At 35.0% G+C, this 27,851-nt stretch overlaps 1 protein-coding gene across 3 annotated transcripts; it reads left to right on the top strand.

Moving 5' to 3' along the window:
* Positions 1–26,826, top strand: LOC100371254 (beta-taxilin-like). 3 transcript variants are annotated; one of them, XM_085504965.1, is made up of 17 exons: positions 12,184–12,259; positions 13,236–13,307; positions 14,163–14,207; positions 14,492–14,560; positions 15,926–16,003; positions 17,532–17,732; positions 18,193–18,439; positions 18,566–18,669; positions 19,639–19,809; positions 20,214–20,279; positions 20,457–20,585; positions 21,473–21,592; positions 22,187–22,261; positions 22,547–22,639; positions 23,402–23,497; positions 23,832–23,946; positions 24,685–26,826. In XM_085504965.1, exons 1-17 carry the CDS (start codon positions 12,197–12,199, stop codon positions 24,882–24,884), a joined length of 1,944 nt encoding a protein of 647 aa, XP_085361091.1. In that variant the 5' UTR covers positions 12,184–12,196; the 3' UTR covers positions 24,885–26,826. The 3 variants fall into 3 exon arrangements, with proteins under 3 accessions (XP_085361093.1, XP_085361091.1, XP_085361092.1); XM_085504966.1 differs by lacking the exons at positions 14,163–14,207; positions 14,492–14,560; XM_085504967.1 differs by lacking the exons at positions 12,184–12,259; positions 13,236–13,307; positions 14,163–14,207; positions 14,492–14,560; positions 15,926–16,003 and adding exons at positions 1–88; positions 6,039–6,095.
* Positions 26,827–27,851: the final 1,025 nt, after the last annotated feature.

The following is a 27,851-nucleotide window of genomic DNA, read 5'->3' as shown; positions in this document are numbered from 1 at the left end:
GTGCCTTTTCCGGTGACGTCATAACATGGCGGAATTCTCACAGGTCAACATAGCTCACGAAGTTGCGTACAAGGAAACTGATTCAAAGGTAGTTATAGATCGACTATTCCAGCTTACATTTATAAATAAGGGAAACCGTGGAAATTATGTGGTCGTTCAGATCTTTAAAAGCATTTGAATAGCTATACGTAATTTTTTTGTAACGTTTTTCTCACCAAACTCAAGTTTGTTTCTTTGGTCGCTCGTGGTGTTGATCGAAAATGGCGGTTCTTTTAGGGCATGTTTTGCCCATACTTGGAGTGGATAGCTTGAATATCTCATTCCTGGCGAGTTTGCCCCATGATAATGATTTCCACTTGATGTTTTTGCCGGTTCAAGCTTCTCGAACCGGCGCTGTCTCAGAAACCATAAAAGGAATTCGGAACCAATGTTGTGAATGTCCGAAGACATGACCGCACACGATTATTAAACACATACACAAATGGTCAGATGGAGTAAATATCCGTGTCTAGTCTACTTTAAGCATGACCGTTCATGGAATGCGCGTTCTATATGCATAGTATGTTTATTTTACCTTATGTGAGTTTATTCGAGCAACCTACATTGCGTGACTCTGATGACCTTGGTAGTGGTAAACAGGTTGGACACGTGCCAGGTAGTCTGTGCGAAATCAAGTCACCTCGACCACTATCCTGTTCGACCCTAGACCCCTTGCCCCCCTAGTCACTTCGACCCCCGGAGTTATACACTGTGCGTCACTTCGACCCGAGAATTATACAACACTGTACGACAATATCACATTATTACACCAACCACACATACTTTAATATATTTATAATGTTCCATATCATCATGACAGTGTTTCCGTTGACGCATAGTCTTGCGTATTTTTAATCCTGATTCCGCAAAAATAATTGACAGCTGCGTCTGTCCGTACCCGTTGGTTTCAGTCGCGTTTTTGGATCAAAAAACAGCTGGGCGAATACACAACGTCACTCGCCCAGGCAAGTTTTCCTATGACTGACTTGCAACAATGTATTATATTTATTTCAAGCAAGTCAGTGGCAACAAATGCTGTCATATATGCTATTTTACAACGCAACTAATTATATATTTTCAGAAATGAAATTCATCAATTAAAAATAAACTTAATTCACGCACCAAGTTCATTTTAAAAATATAATAATTAGATGTATCCTTTTCATTCCCTGTGCTCCAAAAAACTACTAAATCACGGAGTTAAATATCTCCTATTCAAACACATCACAATCATGACAGTCTGTATATGGTGCTATAAATATAAGCCTGCATGCCTAGAAAATAAAAAACTTGTTAAGACATTTCGTTTTAATAATTACTTTTATCACACCTTTTATTAAGTGTCAATATTAGTGACAACTGGTTTCGGCATCACCTCATTGAAGTATTACTTAGTAAAAATATGTGCGTCGGCATCACCTCATTGAAGTATTACTTAGTAAAAATATGTGCGTCGACAATACCTCATTTGTGGGATAATAGGGTGTCGCCGATCAAGTACAATGGTTCAGTCCAAGATGGCGTCATTTTGCAGTTGCGTGCGATAGAATGAACAGAAATCGACAAGCAACGAACATTAACTAGTCAGTGAAAGTATGATATTGTCGTACAGTGTTGTATAATTCTTGGGTCGAAGTGACGCACAGTGTGTAACTCCGGGGGTCGAAGTGACTAGGGGGCAAGGGGTCGAGGTGTCTAACTTGGGGTCGAGGGTCGAACGGGATAGGGGTCGAGGTGACTAGAAATCGTCTGTGCGGATACAAGTGCATGTTGTATCAATTCTTCAGTTCAAGTTAGGCAAAGTTAATGAACTAGGCATTCAATGACATGTGTCATCATACTTGTCGCCTAAAGTTTATCAATGGTTTGTGTAATGTAGTCTCAACTAAATTAAAATACTTTATATTTGAGATTAAACATGAATGCTTTTCTATCGAACGATCCATTTTTTGCCAGTGCTACATATCACTTTACCTAAAATTTGCTTCCTAACTACTACGTTACTGTCACTACCATATTGTTCCAAAACAGCAACACTGCCTGGCGATCGTTCCACGATTAGAACAAGCTGGGTCAAACGAATCTCAACAGGATATGTTAAACTAATAGTGAGTGGGGGCTGCCACAATGAATATAAATAGAATATCACGATGTGATTGTCTTTCAATTTATTTCATACAATCATATAATTTCTATATAATAAATGGCAAAGTTATCCAAATAAAATGTATGTACTGACACAGTATGAAATGTCAGGACACAGTCGCTTGGTGTGTCTGGCGCGTGTCATAACATCGTATTCAGCCAACAAGATCGCTCTCAACAAGATATGGGTGCCATTTGCATCGAAGGCCTATTTAAATTGTTTAAAAAACATTTATTGATATCACATAGGACGATGGTGTGCAGATACTGTAAAAGGAAAAAATATTCACTGGTTTTAATTTTAGTGGTTTTTCAGTAGCAAGGGATTGAATATTTTTAAATTCACTGGTTTGTCATGCAAACATTCTATTGTTAAGTTTGCATATTCACACCATTAGTTTAATAGCACACTTTGCTATTGTCAAAAAAAGTGGAAATAATTAAGCCGTATACAGTAATTGAGTACAGCCATTATCTGAAATAATTCACCTTGTTTTATTTCATGCATTGTGTTCTTCACATATAGAAAACACTTTGAATTTGATTTAACATTCATAAAAAAATTCAGGGTATACCATAACCATAGGTTATCACAAGAATACTGCGAAGTAAGCATGAAGGTAGTATGGTGATCATATTGACCAGCATGTAGTGGAAGTTGATGCGCATTTCCATCCTGCGCTGATAGCACTTTTGGTCTGAAGTAAACAAAATAAAGTGTTCAAATATGATGTAAACAGGGCACACAATTTCCAAATAGGGAAGACATTTGAAGACTCCTGTAATACTTGCCGAACACTGGTTAACTGTTTTCGGTATCAGATGTGTAAAAATTATTAATCTCCTCATTACCTACAATGAATAGTAGTTTTAGCGACCCTGTTTCACTTTTAACAGAATCCCAGGACACCCAGCTGACTGAAATCCTTGTGTTGGAACAATGTTTGTATCTGTGGAACCCAAACAACCACCTTGACATTTTGATTAAATGATAACAAAACTGTATAATAATTAACTTCATTTAATGCCAAGGCTCATTCACACCTGTAGTTTGAGTTTATTCGTATTATAATTTACTCCTTATAAAGGGTATATTTTTGTTAGGGAAGATTAATTAAAGTTCTGTATTTTCTCTATTAGAAACTCCAATAGAAGCACATATAAGCCAACAGTTGTCTACTGGATTATCAAAGTATGATTTAATAAGACCATAGACACACCTGTCATTTATATAACTGTATGCACTACAGTACTAGTAGAGAAAATATGACGTTTGATAACATCACTTAAGAGTAGGTAACTGAAGATCAAATTTTAGCGAGCAGAATTTTGCTCACTCATTCGATTAAATGAAATGTCCCATCAAACAGATAGGGTGGCGCCCCACACTTTAAAATACATGTAGATGGGGGATGGTTAGGAGAGTTGGCTGTTAATTTTTATTTAAAAGTCAGTGAGTTTTTTGAAACATATGAAGTAATATATCGCTATATGCACAAAAAAAATGTTCTAGATACATGTGTTTTCAAAGGTCAACCCTCAATCACTTTCAAAAGAATGTTTGGCTCATTGTTTATAACATCGTTATTTCTGGTGAGCAAATCAGATTGTAGATTATAAACCACTGCACTACTATGACAAGGTTTGAGTTTTAAAGTTAAAGGCCCAATTCACTTGCCCCGGGCAAGTGTGAATTGGAGGTGTGGCTATTTTAATGCATGGTGTTAATCACTTGCGTAGCCTATGACGCATCCTGTTTCAGCGGTCCAACGTCACGTGACTTTGATTGACAGTAGTAATTATTCAAGATTAGTCGCGCATCCCTTTCCCCGGTTCATGTTTTTTACTTTTATCCGCCAAAATCTCAGCTCGTACACAATTTATTGTCATAAATATTACACACAGTCACTGCTGTGATATTCATAGTCACATGCATCCACTTTGGCACGACATAATCGACCTGTAAGTTCGAGAAAACACGTTTTTACCGGAGCTTGGCTGGAGCTGTTTACTACAGCGTGACAAGCAAGGAAATAATCCCTATTGTTTAGGAGCGTATTTATAGTATACCTGGGCCTTTAAAAGTGTCTGTCATTTTTGCAAAATACTAATCCCAATCAAAGCACAATACTTTACAGAAATTGACAAAAAATTAAAAGTAGATCTATGTTCAACCAGGGAGCTACAAATGTTTTACCGTATGCCAATCTTTCTGATTTGCCAAATTAGTGGTGAAAATATATTATATATTCTGTATGCAAAGACAAATTGTGCAACCATCTAAACTACAATGTGTAATCAAATTTGAATTTTGATCACTTGTCTGTGAAATCTGGTAAAAATGAATCTATCACACCTAAAATATACATGTACTGGACGTATTCTAATTTAGGCGACACTTTTAAAATATTTCAATTTTGTCTGGAGCCTAATTTAAAGTATAATTTACGTTTTTCATAGTCACTGACCGTGAAAATTTGTAAATACTTCTTCAACACTCCATGACTTTAGGTTCATTGGGGAAAAAGCATGACGGATAATGCTTTGCTTTGCTAGTGAGTTTATTTTTTTAATAATCAATGATTGTAATATCTCAAAAGCAAGTAGTGAGTTGTTTGCATGTCAACAGATTCTACAGTGATCATAGTGGTTATGTTTGTTTTTATTTTAAACTTCTATTGTCATTACAAAGAAAATTAAAACCAATGCATATTTGTAATATTTTTGTTGTTGTTGAACTGTAAACTTTTCAACTGTTTGTGACGCCTATTTAAAATCAAATCATGGCCTTTTCACTCTTGACTTGTTCCTAAATTAGAATACTTAGAATATATCGTGTGTATTCATGGATGATGTTTGAAAGGCAATATGCTAGAACAACAAATTTGATCAGAAGAAAAATGTGCGTTACACATGATTTTTTTTATTATCAAGTAAACACCAAAGACATGGGAAGGTAAATACATGTACTATGATGAATCAAAGTAAACATGTGCTGTGTGTGTGTCTCAAACCAAGGCACAGCACCAAATCATCTAGCTATACATCACAATATGTCATCTATGGATGTGTCATTACCAAGTTTATCAAGTAAAGAAACCATGAAATCCGCCCATCGACTAAAACTACAGTGATGAATCCTGTCTGTGTCAACCAAAACCATTCAATGATGAAACCTATCCACATTGACCAATACCATACAGTGTTAACATTGTATTATTTAAAACTTCTGCCATCATTGAAAAGTGCTGTGGCTGAAACTTGCGACAAATAAATGTAAAATTGAGTGTAATTGAATGGGTTTTCTGTATTTTACATATGATACTATAATTCATTGAATGTATGAGTAACTGAATTCACTGATGTCTTGTAATTGGAGGTATTATTCAGTGAAATTAATTATTTACCACACTCTACACTGTGATTTTTATAAACCCATCTTTGCTGTCAGAGATTATTCTCATTAAATAGGTTACAGCTGATGGAACAGCATATACATGTACTGTAGCAGAGCTGACAGGATTTGTACAACCAGGATTGAATCGCATTCCTAATGAATCCTGCTGTATATATCAGTGACCATTTACTTTTATTGCTCTCTAGTCTGTGATTATTACTGATATTTGTAAGGTATCTTTTTTCAGAGAATAACAACATTATTGACATTTTATTTGTCACACTCTAGCTCTAATTTTGCATCTAATCAAGTGAAAAATTTCATGCTTTGTTTGCACACATGTACATACTAAAACTATTTGCATATACATGAATGAGAGAATTAAATCTGACTGGTTCAAAATACAACAAAAGGAAACTTGTATTTGATAATTTATCCATCTTTTATTGTGTTCCAGGTATCTGCTCATAATCTCACTATGGAAGCTGCAAATACTATGGAGTCTGCTGTGCAGGTTAGTTTTAGTTGAATGCTATGTTTTGATAAGAAGTAATTATATTTCTATATATCGTATTTGCTCTATTAGATGCTCATCTTTAATACACCATTCCTATTAATCGCACCCTCTGGTGATAGTATGCTAATGTGATGTCAAAATTACGTACATGGATGTAGGTATTGTCGTTCAAATCAACAACATTTTTTTTTGTCGTCGTTCGTCACATGGAATACATGTATAGAAAAATCTCTTAAAAACATCATCGGTAGACGACTACTTATCAAAAGAATGTTGACGATTTGAACGACCTTCATGTCACATATCTACGTCACCAGAGGGCACAATTTATAGAAACACTTATAAAGCAAACCTCGCATTCGTTGTCTACTGAATCTTTAAAGCGAGGAAGTCGCCACCTGCGCATGCGTCAGATGGCCATAGCGTGTCATTGTTTATAAACAAGCGTCTACCCATGAGCTTTTGCATTGTTAGCGTGTGTTGTTATCGTCGCTTGGGACATGGTGATAGCCCTCCCGCTTTGAAATATTACTTAATTTGACCACAGAAACAACTTTACTAATAGAGCTAATACGGTATAATAATGTCTTTATTAACTCACAGTTGATTCATATACAATAAATACAATAGTTTGGGACTACCGTAAAATTCCTTTTTGAGGCCGCATCTTTAATAGAAGCCGCACCCCTAACTTGAGACATTGTTTCATGTTGAAATTGACATGTTTTGATCCCAGGGAAAAGTCTGCAATATAAGATGCACCCCAAACTTTCACAAACCAAACAGCCACCACATATTTCAGAAAAAAATATACCATTTAATTTTAAATTAAGGCATAATTTTTCGAACATTTCAATGATTCCTGTCGCTTAAATTAGAGTCTAATTAAGGTTTTCCGTAGTCATTTACGCTTATTCCAGAGTACAGGTTTATTGTGGGTAACGTGACTGGGTAAACTGCGTTTCCACAATGAGCTGTTATTATCTTCAAAAGTGTTAAATTCTTCTTCAATGCTCAGCTTATCTTTCGAAAACAACTAATTTCTTGATTTAAAAAAAAAATCATGCCGTTTTCCCATCAAAATCAAAGCCAAACGATCGCAGTACAACAACGGTAAATCTCTTCCGTGTTTCGTTTACCATGAGGTCGCTGAACTACATTAACATATTTAAATGAGCTATGGTAATTTAATCACGTTGGCACCATCCAGCGTTTCGATTGGTTAATTAGCGACTTGACCTATCAGGTCAACATAACAGTTTCAAGTCACTAAAGATGTTTGAACTAACATGGCGGATATCGTATCGGTCGAGCATTTATATGTGACCAAAATCATTCGCTTGCGGTGAAACTAAGTTGAATTTTCACAACAATTCAACGAATTTATTTTTGTACATTATTGTAATCACTACTGATTAATAATCAGCAATTGTAACACTTCGAAAACAAGTAAGTTATTCACTTGTGTGAAACGCAGCATGACCGTTACCGTGATCATTTGCTACTAAGAATGCATTCGTTTTTGTTTTGACTTCTTTTAGAATATACTTTTCGTTATCAAAAATAAGAAAATAAATATATATTACATTAAATAATATACTAATAATATAATAATAGTATTTTTTCGTTATCATTTTTTTTTTTTTTGATTGACTTTTTTTATTTTAAATTCCCCGATGTCTAGATTAAACATGGAATGTACAGTCACTCTGCCGGAAGTCGAACATGCCGCAATCGGCTGTCTGCATGGTTACTAAAAGAGTGACCGGTGCTAACGAATTAGTCTATTCAAGAGATTGTAGTATACAGTACCGTAATCTGCAAATGCATACAAATCTATTTGTAGATATTATTTATTGTGCAGTATGTTATACAGTGTGAAATTTCGTTTGTGTACAAGTTTGTCTGCGTGTAAAAATCCGAAAGTGCCTTAGATTCGCAACAAAGTTGCAATCGAGTGTCGTGCATTCATTAGCATATCATTAACCCTTTCTGGCCTTTGTTTTCTGAAAAAAATTCCAACTGTTACCGAAGTGAATGCTCTAATTAAAGCCGCACCAAGACTTCACGCATCTGAATTCGTCCATTGAAAAAATGAATTTTAATTAAAGCCGCGGCCTCAAAAAGGAATTTTACGGTACTTTACTGTCACCCCCATATTGGTCTGAACACCAAAACAGCAACATTGCCAGTTCAGTTGCTGACTGGTTTGCTATATGCGCGTCTCAAGATCATTACACGATTAGAACAAGTTTGGTCAAACCAAACTCAACAAGAAATGCCAAAATACTAGTGGGGGACTAATGTTGAATATAAATAGAAGATCGCGATGCAATTTCATTCAATCGTATGAATTCTATATAATAAATGGCAAAGTTATGCCAACAAAATGTATATATTGACACACTGATGCGTCTGGTTTCTGTCATAACATTCGTAAATAAGCGCATTTAGTCAAATTGCTTATCTTTGTAAAAGTAGTTGAATTAACCAGTTCTAAGCATGTAATGATCTTGAGGTGCATGTGACAAAGTAGTCAGCAGCTTAGTTTAGCTTTATTTTTGTGGGAGATGAAATTTCCTGAGTGATTTTTCTGGGGTCTTGCATATATGAATCGGAGGTGACTTTCACAAAATTTTATAAATGTATTTATATATGTATTTCACAAAATTTCATAAATGTATTACAGTATGTCGTGACATGAACAGCTGATTGCTGCTGTTATTGTTAACTCTTTGTTTTCTCAAATGATTTTCTGAATAAACTAAACTGAAAGTACCGGGGTAAAACAACACCTAATTTTCAGGATTTGAAGACAAAAATAGTAGCATTGTGCATTCAAGTAAAACTGGTTCATTGGGAAAAAAACATGATGGATAATACTTTGCTTTGCTAGTGAGTTTATTTTTTGACTCCCATGTGCGAAGCACAAAATGGGAGTCTTTGCAGTTAGTGTGTCTGTATGTGTGTCTGTATGTGTGTGTGTATGTGTGTATGTGTGTATGTGTGTGTGTGTGTGTGTGTGTGTGTGTATGTGTTTCCGTCTGTTCCACTGATATCTCAAGAACCATACATCAGTTTTTGATGAAACTTGGTGCATAGATGCTCTGGGCCAATGCGCAATTTGATTTGGTTTTGGTAAAAATCCATGCATATTAATTACCTAATTTGCATGATAATTAGCTGATTTTTAGCTGTTCCATGACTGCTCCACTGATATCTAAAGAACCACTCATTGGATTTTGATGAAACTTGGCACACAGATGCTCCAAACTAATGCACAGATTTGATTAGTTTTGGGTAAAAATCTGTGCAATATTAATTACCTAATTTGCATAATGATTAATCAATTTTCGACTTTTCCACTGATATCTCAAGTACTAATCATTACATTTCAATAAAACTTGGTACATAGATGTCATAGGACACTGCACAAACCTGATACTTTTTAGGGTAATATTAGTAGATATTAATTACCTAATTAGCATAATTAATTAATTTTCAGCTTTTGATATTTCAAGTAGTAATTGTCACATTTCAGTGAAACTTGGTACATAGATGTCATAGGACACTGCGCAGACCTGATAGTTTTTAGGGTAATATGAGTACATATTAATTACCTAATTTGCATAATTAATTAATTTTCAGCTTTTGATATTTCAAGTAGAAATCATCACATTTCAATGACACTTGGTACATAGATGTCATAGGACACTGCACAGACCTGATAGTTTTTAGGGTAATACGAGTACATATTAATTACCTAATTAGCATAATTAATTAATTTTCAGCTTTTGATATTTAAAGTAGTAATCATCACATTTCAATGAAATTTGGTACATAGATGTCATAAGACACTGCACAGACCTGATAGTTTTTAGGGTAATATCAGTATATATTAATTAGCTAACGGTAATTTGCATAATTAATTAATTTTCAACTTTTGATATTTCAAGTAGTAATCATCACATTTCAATGACACTTGGTACATAGATGTCATAGGACACTGCACAGACCTGATAGTTTTTAGGGTAATATGAGTACATATTAATTACCTAATTTGCATAATTAATTAATTTTCAGCTTTTGATATATCAAGTAGTAATCATCATATTTCAATGAGACTTGCTACATAGATCTTCTAGGATTATGCAGTGACCTGATTAGTTTTAATTGGATATTAATTACCTAATTTGCATAATGTTCCACTGATATATAAAGAACCACAAATTGGATTTTAATGAAACTTTTAAAGAGAACTATGCAGAAACCCAATTAGTTTTTGGTAAATATTTATGCTTATTAATCTCCTAATTAACATAATTAATTAACACTGATATCTCAATTACTGATCATCACATTTGAATAAAGGCCTGATTAATTTTGAATTAAAATTTGTTCATATTAATTCTCTAATTAGCATAATAATTCATAATTTTTTTTTGTTCTGTTCTGTTCATATTAGTTACCTGATTTACATAATTAGTTTTCAGCTTTTCCATCAATATCTCATGTACAAGTAATTTTGAATTAATTTTTAATGTGTCTTAAATACTCTCAAGCACACGGGAGTTCTTTCTAAGCTTCCTTTGATTTGAAAATGTCTCTCATGAACACAGCAATGAGAATGATTAAGAGAGCAATGCCATTAAAATTGTTCATAATGGTATAGATTTTGGGAGTGATAATTAGTTCCTTTGGGTCTTTGGTGAGATAGATGAGTGGAGTTATCACTTAGCCTTAAAGAGTAAGATTTGAAAAGCCTGAGTGGTGTCTTCCCATTTCTTAGATGATGAGTCACCAAAGTATACATATATGAAAACCATGTGGTGAAATGTGAAATCCCCTCGTCAACACTTGAGGGCATATCTTGTGAGTCGTGATATTAGTACTGTGTATAATCAATAGAATCCCGAATTTCAGGATTTTTTATCGGTAATTTTAGTATTTGTTTAGGTATGGTTGATATAAAATAATATGACCGCGAGGGTCAACACCACACTCAGTCTCGCAAGTTGGGTTTGTTGTGGTTGGCTGACCCATAAGTCAGGTACATAATGTGAACCTTACAGCCTCAAATGTCTTTGTGAAAGGTATATAGGGAGGCTTTTGTAACACCTATCTGAACTCTGTGTGAAAACAGAATACACACACCACCATGATATTTAGTTCATAACTTTTCTTTCCGTAGTGGTATCCAGAGACAATCGTTGCTCCAACGCAAATTTCAGAAATTCATTTAGACATGGAGAAACAATTGGTAAAGCAGCGTTTCATTGTAATGCTTTGATGTTATGCCATATTAATCACTTACTCGTATTTGCAGTAGTTTATTCACCTTAACATGTTACCCTTTGCTGAAATTTATGCTTTAAACATGTATAGTTTATGATAGCCATCCTAATTGTGGATATTTGCCAAATGACTGATTGTATATAAGCATCTTCCAGCACAAACTGAATGACTACTTCAGTGAAATCCCGGATCAACCACAAGTCTCTGGATATACCATTCTCTCAATAAGTGATGCTAACTAAATCCTGGACATGGTCAAAAATTTTAGCTGTTTAACATTGCAGCTTTTTAGGATGTAGTAATTGGTCTGAATGTGTTTACAGCATAACCATGTTGGCTTGGCTATAGATATATTCAGTATTGCAATGATCATAGAGTTTGTTTTTTTTGTAATGATAGATTTATTGGTTATTTGTTTGCACTCACCGCTCATGTCAGTTCCAGATCACATCAGTTATTATTCACATCTAAATCTACATGCACTTTTGTCTCTTTAACTTACCATACTTTCAACACTGACAAAATAATAAAATTGTCACTGGTAATGTAGTGGTCATTAGATCTGTTTTTTTGGGTTCCCAATTTCACTAATTGTGGCAAACATCTTAGTACCTAATTACAAATGCAGAGGCTTGACAATTGAGATTGAACTGATTAATAGCATGTGTAGCATGTAGCACACGTTGATTGAACCATTCTGGTCATACATTTTGTACCATATTCTATCTTTCTTTTTTTCGTCTCATTCTTTTCTCTTCTTCTTTTCTGTCTTGTTCTCAAACCAGCAAGTGGTTGCTGATGAGATGGACACTGAACTAAGCAAAGCTTCAGAAATCCTGTTGGAATTTCAAAAGGAATTGTTAATGGTAATAAATAAAACATGTATAGTGTGCATCTCAAAATATCACATGTACACATACACGTATCAGTCACTCAGTCCTGATTAAGAATGAATGTTTGCATTCAGCTGTTCTATGTGTTCGATTGTTTGGGTTTGCACATCATGACGTGACATAAGTGAGCCCAGTTTAGTGATGTAAGAAGACGTGGTTTGCTCTAGTTTTTTTCGTGTGTTGACTTCTGTTGAAAAATTTGATGACAGCCAGTGATTAGTTGCATGACAGCCAACTGTTTCATTGGGCCTTGCAGTTGCACGTGGGGGAGACTAGATTCTATAGGGTACTACCTTTTGATTCTCTTGGTAACCTTATTATTATCCATCTTTTTCTGGCTTGTAATAATTTAGTGAGATATAACAGGCAAAAATCTATATCTGTAGCTTCCTGCTTGCCTTATGTTGGATTGGATTTCATCACTTAACATCCAATGTAACCAGAAAGGAAATCTGTAATGTGTTCAGTGTTAGGGACCCAAATGAAGAACATTTTTAAGGTTGGATTTAGTGCAAAATATTTTGAATGTCTTCCTACAGTACAGTAAATTCTAATATTTTGGGTGCTAGTGTAATAGCTGGGCTTGTAATTCTCTCCAAAAAAGTGTGATTTTGATGTGTATGGTAATACTGCTTGTATTGAATTGCAAATGTTATGATAGATTGGTATTAAGACCAGCACTAATTGCTGAACCACAGGGAATCCATGTACATTGTTACTTTATATTGCTGATATGTCAATATTGGGAGAGAGAAAACTAGAATACAAAAGCGTTCAGATCTGTGTATAAAGTCAATTACAGTACATACAAAATGTAGCATCTTACCGGTACATAGCAATAGTGTATTCAAACATCTTATACATGTAATGACACGTCTCTTGCCACATAAAAAGGTGCCTCTATTAACGACTTTGACCTTGTTGCTTCATTTTACTGTGTCTATTGTAGCCAGTTGAAGAGCCCTCCATTCCAGACATTGTTGAAATCTCCGAATTGTTGATGGATGTTGACAGTGACACGGTTAGATACATCTATGTTAGCACAAACTTTATTTAATATCTTGCTTTATGCATTAACTTTGGTTGTAAAATCTAATAAACGTAGATGAAAGTAGGTGTGCATGCATTTTATGTGTACATAGGTGATTGCTGTGTAGGAATCACTGAATACACATATAATGAGTTGAACATTAAATCTAATGGTATAACCTTGACTCTTTGATGTTTGCTTTGGATTGTACTTATTGACTAACATTGTAGTGCGTGACTTGTATTGAATAATAGAGCCTTTTCCTGCCTTGAACTAACTTTGATATATTGCTTGACAAAGTTTGCAACTTAAGGTTTAGATGCTGGTAATACTACTTTGCTTTTGATGTGAATTACATGTACATGCTATAAGCTTCAGACAGATTCCGTACTTCCCCCAAACTATCAACTCCCCACCACACTCACATACACACACACCCCAGCCCCAGCTCTCTGTTCAACAATCGAATATGAACTTATATATTACAAAATAAATATTTAATATAAAGCATTTAGCATTTGATTAATCTGAGATGCACACTGAGTTATTTCCTGGATAAACATTGATCCCTCCCATTTGAATTTATAGAATGATTATTTTATTTCTGTGTTAGCCCTGAGTATCAGTTAGGAAAATATATATACTGAGAACGAATAACTTTTGGCTTACTGAGTCAGGTTTCCTCATGTTTGACACCCCCAACCCCCACTTTCTCAAATCTTTGACTCTGAGGTTACCATTTGGTCCTTGGACATAATCTGCAGTAATCATAAATACAGTTGTCACTTGTGAGTAATTGTGACTTTTGTAAGTTCTACAAATTGTTCTACAAAATTGTTTTCTCAGAAATCCCCTGAAATGGAATTTCATATCAGCAGTTCTAATGCTCAGGTAGGATTTTCTTAAACAGCGCCCTCTACATGTTGTGTATCTGTCATAGTTGAATATTCTGTCTTGATTTATACAAGTACTGCACTCTGAATTATCAATAAAATATGCCTTCTGTAATGTATCTGATTATATCCCATGTGATGCACGGTTACACATGTTGGGTTTAATTAGGGATTGAACTTGAACTGATTATTTTGGAAGGCATCAGTGAATATTCGTCGTACTTCTCATATTTTCGCACTACTCTGTCTTTCTCTCTCACATTGTTTCATTTTTACATTCAGCAAGCTGTATCCCAAAGTCGTTTATATGGAATGTCAGCGCAGAGAGTGACTGATACACCAACGCATAGGGTAAACGAAATAATAACACATTGGCAACTGTATCGTAATGTTTTTCCGTAGTTAGAGTGAACTCGCCTTCATGTTTGTTCTTGTTTCATGTTCTTGATCATGGATGATCTATTTATATTGTACTTCCCCTCCCTTCTCCTCTCCCTCACCAAGATGAAATTATCTATTCTCCTAGAGTAGTGATGACACACTCCACCCATTTTCTTTATCTGATTTATTGTTTATCACCAGTAAAAGATAATGTCACATAAGTGCATGATTTGTGTCAGTGAGCAAGTATTATTTGCTCTCTGTTGTCATGTTATAAGCATCTTCATCTCTTGCATTGCTTCTTTTTTCATTGCTGTACTACTATGCTAGGTATATGAAAAGGCCTCTTATTACGCAGCTCAACAAGTAACAACCAACACACAAATGGTAATTTTAAATGACATGCTTGCCAACTCTTTATTTTACACTAATATCACATGCATCTCATGTTGTACTTGTCACTGAATTGTCAGAAAGACATTCCGTGCTGCCATTCGAGTCTTCACTTCCTTGCGTTATAAAAATAATCAAAATTTGGCAGACTTCTGTAGCAGATTAAAATATGCTACTGTAACACAAACTTAATTAAGCAATGCTTTTCTGATGTCTAATTTACCAATGTGGGGGTCATGACATGTTTTTCATGATGACCATTTTTGTTAAATAATTTTTGGTTTACTATTAGTCTTAGCCATTGATGATGAAAGTGGCATAATTTATTGTTAATGATCTAAATGCACATTATCATTGGCGACTTGTGAAGGGCTTGAGGAAGCCTGGATTTAGTAATGTGCTGTAAAATACTTTATTTTCGCTTGGAATTTATTTTCGTTTTTTTCACTGAAGGGGGAAGCTTTGGTGAAAATAAAATCCAGCGAATATACCTTCATCCTGTATTTTACATTCAACTCGTTAAAAATCTGTGAAAATAAATTACAAACACAACCCCGAAACTGTCTTTTCAGCAAAAATTAATTCCAGCTAAAATAAATTATTCTACAGTAAACTAATGCTTCCAGTCACACTTTTTTGTTTTTCATCTCTAGCCCTGGATGCGATACCATGCAGTATATGTAGTCAGCTGTTACAAAGGTCACTTTAGATTTGTACGCTTACAATGTATATGTCATCACATTATTACATACTCTGATGCGCTAACTCATCATTTGTACGAGTTGACAACATGTGAATGTGTTTCTATTGTGCTACTACTATACATGCTTTATCAGGGTAATGCAGACTTGTCATGCCAATAACAGCTGCCGGTGCTTTTATACTATTCATGCATATATGATTTTATTTTTCTTTATTATTATTATCATTATTAATGTTCAGGTGTCTGTGGAGATTAACTCAGTCTGTAATCATACTCCGCTTGTAGTGGAAATGACTGATGATGCCAGTCACAATGTAGTACGTCTCATGTCCTTTATTTTCAATCATTTTCAGTTAAAGCCTAACATTAATGTTTCTGGTCACTGCACAGCGCCCTCTGTTGACGAATAGATTAACCCTGCAAAATTTGTGTGCTATCATATTTTAGCAAAAAGAAAATCACCTAACCACATCGTTTTTGAAAAAATTTGAAAAAAACTTGACCAGAAACATTTTTGTCACTCTTTATGATACTTAGATTTACCAGTGTATAATACCTAACCATAACCATGCATGGTGGGTTTGTTTTCTAGTTGCTGTTTGGCACTGTCGTTTTGCTGGGTATTACAATATATAGTGCTATACATATATATTGTGTAAACATTATACCTTGTTTCTACTTAGAGCATGCCATCACAGAGTTTTACAGAATGCTTAATTAAGTGAATAGTAAAAAATAATACCTTTGATGCCCCACCCTTCTGGTTGTGTACCCTTGAAAATATGTGTAGCGGATATTTCCTTCATAATTTTATACCGTAGTAGGCATTTTGAATTTAATACACCTGGTAGAAATTTTAGACTTGAAATTAAGGACTTGTAACGAAGCTGGTGCCTTGTGCATGTATATCAATTGTGTGTTGGTAGTGATTAGCTCTACACAGCTATGTGTATGTGTTGATGTTTTCAGTATTTGTCACAGTTGAGTGTTCTCTAGCTAGGTTTTTTTCTAAATTTGAATTGTGGAAGCATGTTATGGATTCAAATTTTATTGTTAACAGATTTTTTAGTAGACCCCTGTACATGTATGATACAGGGATTGCGTTAACCCCATATTTTGCTTCCCAGAGGGACCCAGTTTTTCAAGCAATCTGGGTTTTCAATCTATATTGTTATCCAGGGTCAAATATCTTAAAATTTTTTTAGTGGGACTTGTCTTGCCGAGACACTAGCACAAACCCTGATGAACATTATTTCTTAGATATTTGGGAGTCATATTGAAGCCTTGCCAAAACTTTTCCTGCAAATATGTATAATGTCTTTGTGGTGACTTGCAAATAATTCATATAGCAGTTCATTATAGATATTACAACAGAATAATTCTAGTGACTAGTTACATTATGATCAAAAACAGTTTATTTTTTCCGAAGCAGTGGCAAGGTCAAAATAAAAAGATTATTTGTGCTTCTGATAATCAACTATGAGTAAAGGATGCAGAATCACACAAGACTTCAGTAAGACTTGATTGGAACTAACTTTGATTCATAATTTTTGTCAAATTGGGAGGACTTTACTGTACAGTAAACATCATCAAACAGGATTTTGTTAACTAATCACCAAGACAGATAAAATTGTATGTCTAATGAATGGAAACAAAATTTAATCTAGCCTTCCCTAAATTTGAATTGCTTGGAACTACAAAATATATTTAGCATAGCAAGATCTTTGTATGAAAATAAGGTACAATCATATAAAATCACATTGTGAAATGTAACCTCTCTGTCTCCCTATCCATTGAAAAGGTCACATTGCCTTCATCAGATAGTGTCTGTTTTTTTTTATCCAGGAAGAGCAAGTTTCATCTACCAGTGTTATCGTTGAGGGTAAGCCAACAAACGGTGCAGTGGAATCCGATGTGGTGAAACAAAGTCAGGAGCAGCCTAATAAGGAAGATACCAAAACTGGTGGAGACAAGGCTACTGATGATGTGTCTACTAGAGATGAAATAAATTCCAATGGCGACAAGGTGGCCAAAGATGAAAATAAAGTGAGTAGGGAATTTCTGTCAAAGTATTGTCGATGTGACAGAATAAAAAAACAAATAACTAATATTCTCAGTAGCAAACGAACAGGCATTTTCGTCACCTGGCAACTGAAAACCGGTTGAAAACTTTCATGAAAATGTACTTCAAGCTAACTGTTGTAACAAGGTTACCCCTACATGTGCAACGTATATCAATCTGGTTGTTGAGAATTGTCTCAGTGGTGACTATTTTCAACAGCTTTTTGACCAGCATTTCACAGTAGCTCGTTCAGAACCCATGGAAATACATGGTACAGTGCTGCACGTCTTAGCAACTTAGAACGTTTCATGACGTAGCTCCGTCCACGAAAATAACTAACTATAGAATGTATTCATTCATGACTGGTAACCTATATATTAGAAAATAGGTGTCTCAAAACAGATGTCTTAAGTCGACTATCTACGATTCTTGTTTTTCTTTTAGGAGGTGTCCAAAGACAATAACCCTCAACTAAAGGAGAAAACTGAAGAAACAAAAACCAAACTGATAGAACCAGAAATTGTGAAACCTGAAACCAATGAAAATGAGAAAGTGGAAGAGAAGGCAGTAGTAACTAAAGAAAAGGAATCTGGGAAACCGGTTGCTGTGGAAACTAGCAAAGATGAGAATAGTGGGAATAATGGCGTGACTGATGCACCGGAAATGACAACGAAAGCCAAGAAGAAGAAAGGTAATTGGGAGCTTTACGATTTCTTCAGTTCTTAGAAATTCCAGTAAATGTCATTTATTAATTTGGCCATTCTTGAGTCCTGAATGTCAGTACATATAGATAACAGATGCTATTTCTGTTCTTTAGTAAAGGAGCTTGATCACATCAGTCGAACAATGATGCAAGCATTGAATGGGTTAAACACCCCGGAAGAGAAGATAGCTGCACTGTGCAAGAAATATGCTGATTTGGTGAGTCTTAATTCCATAGGTGAGACCACAAGATTTCTGACATATTAAATCACAAGACAATAACTGCCTTATATAATTAGTTTCTGTTGGAAAAGTCTGAAATATGGATTCATATTAGGGTTCTGTTTGTGCACTGATCATTTATTTGGTTCAAAGTGGGCACAAAGGCTTGTCATAATGGGTGACATATGCAGGTTAATTAATTTTTAGTTCTGGTGACTTTTGAGTGACTTGTGGCCAAATACCAAAAAAGGCATGTCGGTGTGTACTAGTCTACACATTGTTTTCTGTGTTTTTTACTTGCTAGATTGAAACCAGTAACCATGTATTTTACTAAGACACACTGAAAAAGCAAATGTCCCAGCTCTGTCTCAACACTCACTCAATATGTTGCATATCAGGAGTTTGAGATATTCCCCTGCCATGCTATCTGTCAGTATGCTGTTTAAATGATGCACATGGAATCATTGGTTGGTTACTCACTAGATTTGAATCGTATTGGCTGGTTACTCACTAGATTTGAATCATATTGGTTGGTTACTCACTAGGTTTGAATCATATTGGTTGATTATTCACTACATTTGAATCATATAGGGTGGGTACTCACTAGATCTGAATCATGTTGGTTGGTTATTCACTAGATTTTAATCATATTGGTTGGTTATTGACAAGATTTAAATCATATTGGTTGGGTACTCACTAGATTTGAATCATATTGGTTGGTTACTCACTAGATTTGAATCACATTGGTTGATTATTCACTACATTGGAATCATATAGGGTGGGTACTCACTAGATCTGAATCGTGTTGGTTGGTTATTCACTAGATTTTAATCATATTGGTTGGTTATTGACAAGATTTAAATTATATTGGTTGGGTACTCAATAGATTTGAATTGTATTGGCTTCTTACTCGCTAGATTTGAGTCTCATTGATTGGGTACTCACTTGGATATTTTTATTTCCCAGACTGCTGAGCATCGTCTGTTGACCAATAAGTTCAAGTTACAACAAAAACAATTCCAGCAACTGCAGAGAGAAAAGGATCACTTGCAGAGTGAACACAGTAAAGCTGTCCTCGCTAAAAGTAAACTAGAAAGTCTGTGTCGTGAATTACAACGTCATAACAAAGTTATCAAAGTAAGTAATCTTTGATCTATTAATATTCTATCAATCTCACTCAGCTATACTTTGCAATTTGAGATTTGAAGAATTTATTTCTTGTTAACGATGTTTTATGTTGAGTCTTATCAATCTTTTAAAAAAAATAAAACCTCTTTTATCATTTATGTTGTTGTAGTTCAACAAAAGTAATTCAATGAACCACTATTAAGTAATGAACTTTTTAAAACCAATGTCCCCAAATCATCATTGACTTACCAAATTTACTTGGTTTTATCTTGAACAATTGACAGTATACTTAATTTGCATTTTCAATGCAAACACTGTGGCTTCATTGGATACATATTTTTAATAGAAAGAGAAAGGTCGACCAACCATTACAAACGATACTGATGTAATAATGATGTACATTTTGTTGCTAGGATGAGAGTTTACAGAGAGCTAGGGATGAAGAGGAAAAAAGAAAAGAGCTCTCACAAAAGTTTCAGGTTTGTGCACATTACAGACTGTCCTCTGTCTTTAAGTGAAACTTATAACAGCGCATTCAAGTATATAATTTAGACTGTGCTGTTTTAAATTGTGATGTTATATTTTGGGCTCAAAAACATTGAGCATTTATTTCAACAGAGGTTAATTTTTAAAATAATTCTTGCTTTTATTCACAGCAAACAATCAATGATATCACCACACAAATGCAGGAGAATCATAATAAAAATATTAAGTTGAAAGAAGAAAATCTTGAATTGGCTTCAAAATTAAAAGGTTTGGTGGAACAGTATGAGCGGAGAGAGGAGGTAGGTTGGTTTATACACGTTTAATTTCTGATCAGATCATAATGTTTTCTCCATGCTCTTTCTTTCCCTCTTTTTTTTTTTAGTCCCTGTTCAGACCCAGTGTGTGTGCATTCGGACCTATATGCTAGGACTGATTATATTCAAACTTCACACATAAACTTACATAGTGTTATACATATGCACATCAATTTGTTTCATGATCTGACTCAAGATGGCCGAATGGTGGCCATTTTTGTGCTGTAAAATCATTGAAATCAAACATTTCTGGCATTCTGGAACCGGATACACTGAACCTTACGGGACCATGACGCATGTCATTTTGATTCAAAATAGGCGACTGGTGGCCATTCTAGTGCCATATCTCTGACACGCTTTGAGTGATTATGTTCAAATTTTATATATTTATTATACATCATGTCATAGATGTATTCAAAATGGCCGACTAGTGCACACTGCTGTTAGTCAGATTGCTGTTCACACTGAGACACAACTGCTTTGTGAAATATCTTCTATATGAAATGAAAGTACTGCAAATCAGGCAGATACTGTAACAAAACTATACCTACAATCAGCTGCAAATCTGTTGGGTGAATGAGGTGGTGCATTGTCATGTAGCAACTTGATTATAGCACATGACTCCAATTTACACGCAGTGCAGTTTTCATGCACTTAGATCCCACATGCCATTCTGAAAATCAAGCAAAAATGTGATACATCACAATATTCTGAAATTCCATGCAAAATTCATGACTCTAGCAACATCTTTTCCCTGTTCATGTTTGTTTGTGCTTATTACTACAAACCACACCCTGACTTTGGGGCATTCAGCAAATCATTCAGTTAAAATTGTTTGTTAAATGGTATCATATTGTGTGTTTTCTTTGCAGCATATAGAGAAGATGTTCAAACACAAGGAGTTGGAGTTGCAGCTATCTGATGCAAAACTACAGCAGAGTACCATGCAGTTAGCAGAAGAAAAAGATAGGAATCTCAGAGAAAAAACAATTGTGAGGACAATCATTGAAATTTGACTGTGTCGATATAAATGTTCTTCTAAACATTGTTTTACTATGCTCAGGCGCTTGCATGACAGTGCCCTCTAGTGGCAAGATTTATAGAAGTTTGTTTGTTAGTCTCCAGTTAGACGAAGTCCGACAATCAGGACATATGTATTGAACTTGCATGCGTCTGTCCCTCTGTATCCAGTCATGTCTTGTGTCGATCAAACTCAAAAATTAGACGTTATATCGGACATATGCACATGTATTTGTTTCAGTATCTGATTCAAGATGTCCAAATGGCAGTCATTTTAAGGCCAAAAATGCATCAAAATCACACATTCTCACTATTCTTGAATCGTATCTCAGTCTCGTGTGGATGAATTTGGTTTAAACTTGGTACATACATTGAACACAATTAGGACTTTGATGTACTTCATTTTATTTGTCAGATCAATTTCAGAATTGTCTGTTTTGAAGAATGCAGTTCAAACTTCACACATTAGGTCATCTATAATACAAACCGGGACTATGTCATTGAAAATGACTTGTTAAAGCTGTTAACTTAATGAGTATTTTTGTTGATTTTTTTGTTTTCTTTAGTTAATCACTGAAACAGCAGATTATCAAAGAAAATGTGAAGTGTTACAAGAACAGGAATTACAGCTCAGAAGTCAGGTAAGATGGTTATGTAGCCGTGCCTAAAATCTAAGTAACGTGTGTAATATACATGCAAGTGCGATGTGTTGACTCAGGAACACACAAAACATCAAAGAAACCAGAGAGCTTTCAAGTTTAACTTTTTGTTTATTCCGTAATTTTCATTTACACCAACGTCACTACTTGTTACTAAAAGTATGTATTCTGACGCATGCAATAATGTAGTCCCAAATACGCCACAGTGAGTCTACATGGATTTTGACATTGTTGTAATATGATTTTCTTTTCTCATTTTTCATTCAGTTGGAAGTTTACACTGAAAAGTTTGAGGAGTTTCAGACCACACTGACTAAAAGTAACGAGGTATTCCAGCAATTCAAACATGAGATGGATAAGGTGAGTAGCACATTTTACTATGCTTGGCCATACCTAACTTACCACATACCATCCAATGGTTGGCATTAGAATGAAACTAAATGGTCTAACCGTCTAAGTTATACCTCAGTTTTATTCAGTACTCAATATTGGATATGGTGGGAAGGAAGGTAAGTATGACTTTGCTATGTAAAGTTTCAAATTAACTCCTATAGGGATTTCGTTAACATTATTGCGTAGCGAATCCCGATGAGAAAATTTAAAAAGTTGACAATAAATTATGTGTGTATTTTCATCACAAATGGGACCCTTTTTCTTGTTCCAAAATTGAGGAACTACTATAATATTGCGGTCGGGAAGCAGATTTTGGAGTTTACACAATCTCTTATCCCCTGCTGGAATTTGTGTAAAGTTTTGCTTTGATACCAGCCATAGTCCAGTGACTACTGCCAGCATTCAGTCGAAACCATAATACTATATTATGGTGTGTATTGTGTTGTGTTGTTAGATGCTGTGATGTGTAAAAGAACTCATGTGTTGTCACCATAAAGAGTTGCATGGAACGTTTGGATTCTTTCAATCATATCAAGCTATATCAATGAAGCGAGCAGAATTATAGCATATGAGTCATAAAAAAAATGAACCTGTCTTGTTGAGTTAGTGTGCTGGAATTTAACGACATAACAAAAATGTTAACAGAAAGCAGACATTTGATACTTCATTAATGACACTATATGATTGTTAATACCATAATAACGAAGATACTTATTTTATTCACTTCAGATGACCAAGAAAATTAAAAAGTTAGAAAAGGAAACTCATACTTGGAGAACACGATGGGAGAATTCTAATAGATCATTACTGAAAATGGCTGAAGAGGTATGTCAGAACTTGGGAAACCATGGTCAAGTGCTTGTGTTCAACCGTGTTTGGTTGCCACTGATATAGTGCATTTAATTGTCCTAATATTTTATGATCAGAAGGTGCTCCCAGTCCCACCATGTCCCAAATATAGTATGTGGTTTATGTGGTGAATTCACTGTTTTCGGTTTTGCCATCAAGAGATGGAAGTTTCACTCTGTTGTTATTGAGTGATTAGCACCTTTTTCAAATTGGACCACCAATATGCCAGTCTTTCTTATGACAATCATTAAAATTTGTACAGCAGTAATAATAATAATAATACAAATAAATATTTTATTTTTCTTTGCAGAAAACTATACGTGATAAAGAAATGCTTTCACAGGCCAGCAAGATTCAAAAATTAGAAAAATTATGTAGAGCTTTGCAGGCGGAGAGAAATGCATTAGCAGGAAAAGCAAAAGATGGTATGTTTCATTTCATGTATATTTTGGTCTTATAGTTGTAGTTCCATTATGTATACTTAAACTATCAAAAGCCTCAGTCTCGTTAAACTAGACTCAAAGTCTGTACATTCCAGCCACTACTTTAGACAATTCAGAAAATAAGAAAATGTTGTAGTCACAACTGCATTCATTTTGATGTCATTTGTAGCACATAATTTCTTAGTTGTAATCAATCACCATCCCCTCCTTGTATATTGTGAAATCATGGAAATGTTATTACTCATTCAGTATTGCCTGATAATGTTACCTGGTGATGTGCATTAGAATACCATTGCTAGACTGACAATGTGAAGCAGTCTTCATGCTGTTTTCTGTACTATATTAACTTTGCAGTGTTTTTATTTTCCAAATGATATAACATGACTACCAACTCGTATTCGGAGTATATTTAATCAAAGACGCACATATTAATATTGAAAGAACATTTTCTTAGCGGCTGGCAACAGATACAGGTTGCTTGTAGGAGTCTTAGATGAGCTGCTGTAATGTTATTAGCCAGAATTCAGTTTGAATGGTGTGCATGGAACTCCATGGAAAGGTGGATTCTATTCACGTCAAATAGTTTTCAGGACATTTGAATTCTTCATGAAAAGTAGCATTTTTTGTTCAATGAATCAAGGTCTTGTGTCACACTGTAGTATTAATTAAACAAACGCTGAGAACCACTTATCTAGAGACATTTGTTTTCTTTCTTTGCAGCTGGCGGGAGTGGATCATCGTCTCCAACACCCACGCCACCTCCAGCCTCTCCTGCACCCCCAGAACCCCCAAAGCCGAGTGAACCTGATAACCCTCCAACTCAAGAGACTGTGACAGAGAGTAACAAAGCCAATAAGGAGGAGGAGGATGGATCATCAGATGACCCTCAACATGATGACTATTATTGCGAGGATCCCTAGCCATCTCATCAAGAGCCAAGATCATCTACATTTTGCGTGTCTAGTCTAGTCTTTTCTATTCTCTTTTATTTTAATTGGCAAACTCTCTAACCATTTTAAACTGATTTCGTACTTCCAAACCCTTTCACCACCATTGTCAACTTGTGTAACCCTTTATAAAAAATGGTTCTGCTCTCTATCCATAATATTAATCCCACATTATCAAGAACCTTTCTACTTCTCAACCACTTTTCAACTTTGTCATGTAAATCTATTGAGTGTTCATATTCTATTTTTGAAGTGGAAAGTACGGTGAAACACTGATGGCTGCTCTTTGGTTACATTGTGCATTTGAAGCGAGGGAGTCGTCACCTGCGCATGCGTCAGATGGCCATAGCGTGTCATTGTTTACAAACAAGTGTCTACTCATGAGCCTTTGCGTTTTTAGTGTCTTGTTATCGTCGCTTGGGACTCCATTTCTGTGTCTCGCTTTAAGTTGTAGTATATGAACACAGACGTTTGTTTGCACTGCTTAGAAATATTTTGGTCTCAAAATGAACATGATTTCTGTGAGAATATTATCACTAACTTGTTTAGTTGTTCATTATACAATAAGCAATTGTCTCACAGCCCAGAGTAATGTGAGCAGTGTCATATACTATTACTTCAGTCAGGGAAAAAAAAATCTCTCAAAATGTCTGGTGGAAGAAATCTTGGGTTTAAAGTTTATAGTGTCATTGTTGTGTGAATTCTTTCTGATTACTTTTTCATTTATTCCCCTGACCACCATAAATTCTTCTCACTGCATGGATGTGTGTTAGAGGGAAAGGTGGTGGTTTAAAGTTAGACCCCAATACTGTCCATTTATGTTTTGTACAATGGTGTTCGTTACAACTACTTGGTTTTACAATATGCGTCCAACAAACAAAATTATCTGAATTAACAAGGGAATGATTGAATTGTATTTTAAATTGATTTTCTCAAATGCAATGTAATGGACATTGCAACAGTCTGTAATACTATTTTGGCGTTAAATTACCATTGAAATCAATTCCCATCTCACACAGTTGTATGTTTACGTAATTTGGGACATTATTTCAGAGAGATGGACATGTCTTAATTGCTTTCTCTATCAAGTTAGGGGAGCTTGCACCAATATGCAAATAAGTACCTCTTATGAATTTGCATATAATGTGGATGCTTTTAAGATTATTCAATGTTTTCACAATATTTTACCCTATGCTATGGTTGTTATGTGAGGATATCACAAAGTACGCACATAGTGTACATCATTAAAATCTGAGTGTGTACTAAGTGCATACTTTGTGATTTTCTATAATAATAGCATTATTATACATTTTTCTGATCCTACCACTGCTGCTGGTTAAAATTAGTGAAACTTTGACTTGAAATAAATCCACCATTTTGGTAATATCCCATTAACCATTCCCTTATAAGATACAGTAGTACAGTAAAACCATTTATTTTCACTGATATTTAATTTCACTATTTTGATGTATTGAGTATATTCCCTGATTTTAATTTCACGAATTTGTTAAGGAAATGATGAATTTATTTTTCATGTTCACATAGATTTACTTTTTAGCGAATTTTACTTATCAGCGAAAATAGCAAAATTAAAACCCAGTGAAAAATCAATGCATTTACAGTAAGCAGATATACTGCAAAATATGTATGATACTGCACACTGCAACTGATTCACAGGTGTGTAATAGTCTTGTGTTGTCAAAATTGTATCGACAGTCTTTAAAGTAAATATTACTCAGTTTCTGATTGGAATTGATTACAGGTGCATATTGATGAACAGCGCCCTCTCTGTTCATGTAAAGTTTGTTTGGAGCCTTGTTATTTATCATTACAGTATTTTTGAAGTGGAGAATAACATAATAGTATTATCTTAATACTTATGAGAATTTACGCAATAAAGTTATTTCTGAATTAATATTACATTGGTATTGTCTACAATATGCAAGTTTTCTTGACCTTTTTGTGCATAACTTGAACTGCCAAGGTGGTTTTTGGCACTCCATATTATATTTGAATTATATGATTGTGCATGTTCAAATATTAAACCGTTCAACGTTCCTGCACAGACAAGTAACAGGAGACAAGTCTAGTCCACGTAGTTTCACAACAAATGAGCCACCTTCACCATGCAATGGTGTACACCACAAATTTAAGACCGCTATTATGAATTGGACCTTGCAACCTGGTGCTCAGTTGACAAGGAGATAAACCATTGAAAAAATTGGCAATTTTGCCAAGAGAACCTTGGGGGCCTTAGATAATTTCCATTTAATATTAGGAATGTCTGCCCACTGTGGAACACAATGATATTGACACAGGGACTAGGACCAGACCAACACAATCAGACAGAGTATTGGTAGTGCTTCCATGGTTGTCAAACCACTGTTTTCTCTCCGCTTCACATTCCAATAGGCAAATAATTGCAATTTTGTCAAAGAAGGAGAGTGAATTTCGGAAAACTTGAGTCAGAGGTACAGTTAGGATTCTCTTTCAATCTTACATTGACAACGAACATTCCAATCTGAACATTGTCAAAACATTCTGAGAAGACTAGATCATGGTTACCATGCTATTACTATACATGTACCCTCTCTGAATCAATATGTCCAGCTAGATTTATTCAAACGGCTTACAGTGCAGTTCATCAGGTGTTGTATCAAGCTGAACAATTCCATGTCATAAGACGCTTGTTTATTCAACTGCACCTGGACAGTCAACATATGTTTGTGGTCAAAAGAACTGTTCATCAAAGTATGTATTCACAGAGATGTTCCAGGCTTTGGTGATTCAATTTCATGTCAAGGGCATCCATACATTGATCACTGTTTCTATCGTAAATCTGAAGATGTCAGAGTATCCCTACAGTCACTAGGGTTTCTAATCAACTTTGAAAATTCATAATATTAGCCAACATAACGTTTGGTCTACTTGGGGGTTTAA

This window comes from Saccoglossus kowalevskii, chromosome 11, assembly GCF_978046115.1.
Source record: "Saccoglossus kowalevskii chromosome 11, keSacKowa6.1, whole genome shotgun sequence".
NCBI classification, from domain to species: domain Eukaryota; kingdom Metazoa; phylum Hemichordata; class Enteropneusta; family Harrimaniidae; genus Saccoglossus; species Saccoglossus kowalevskii.
This window is presented reverse-complemented; position numbering and strand designations above follow the sequence as displayed.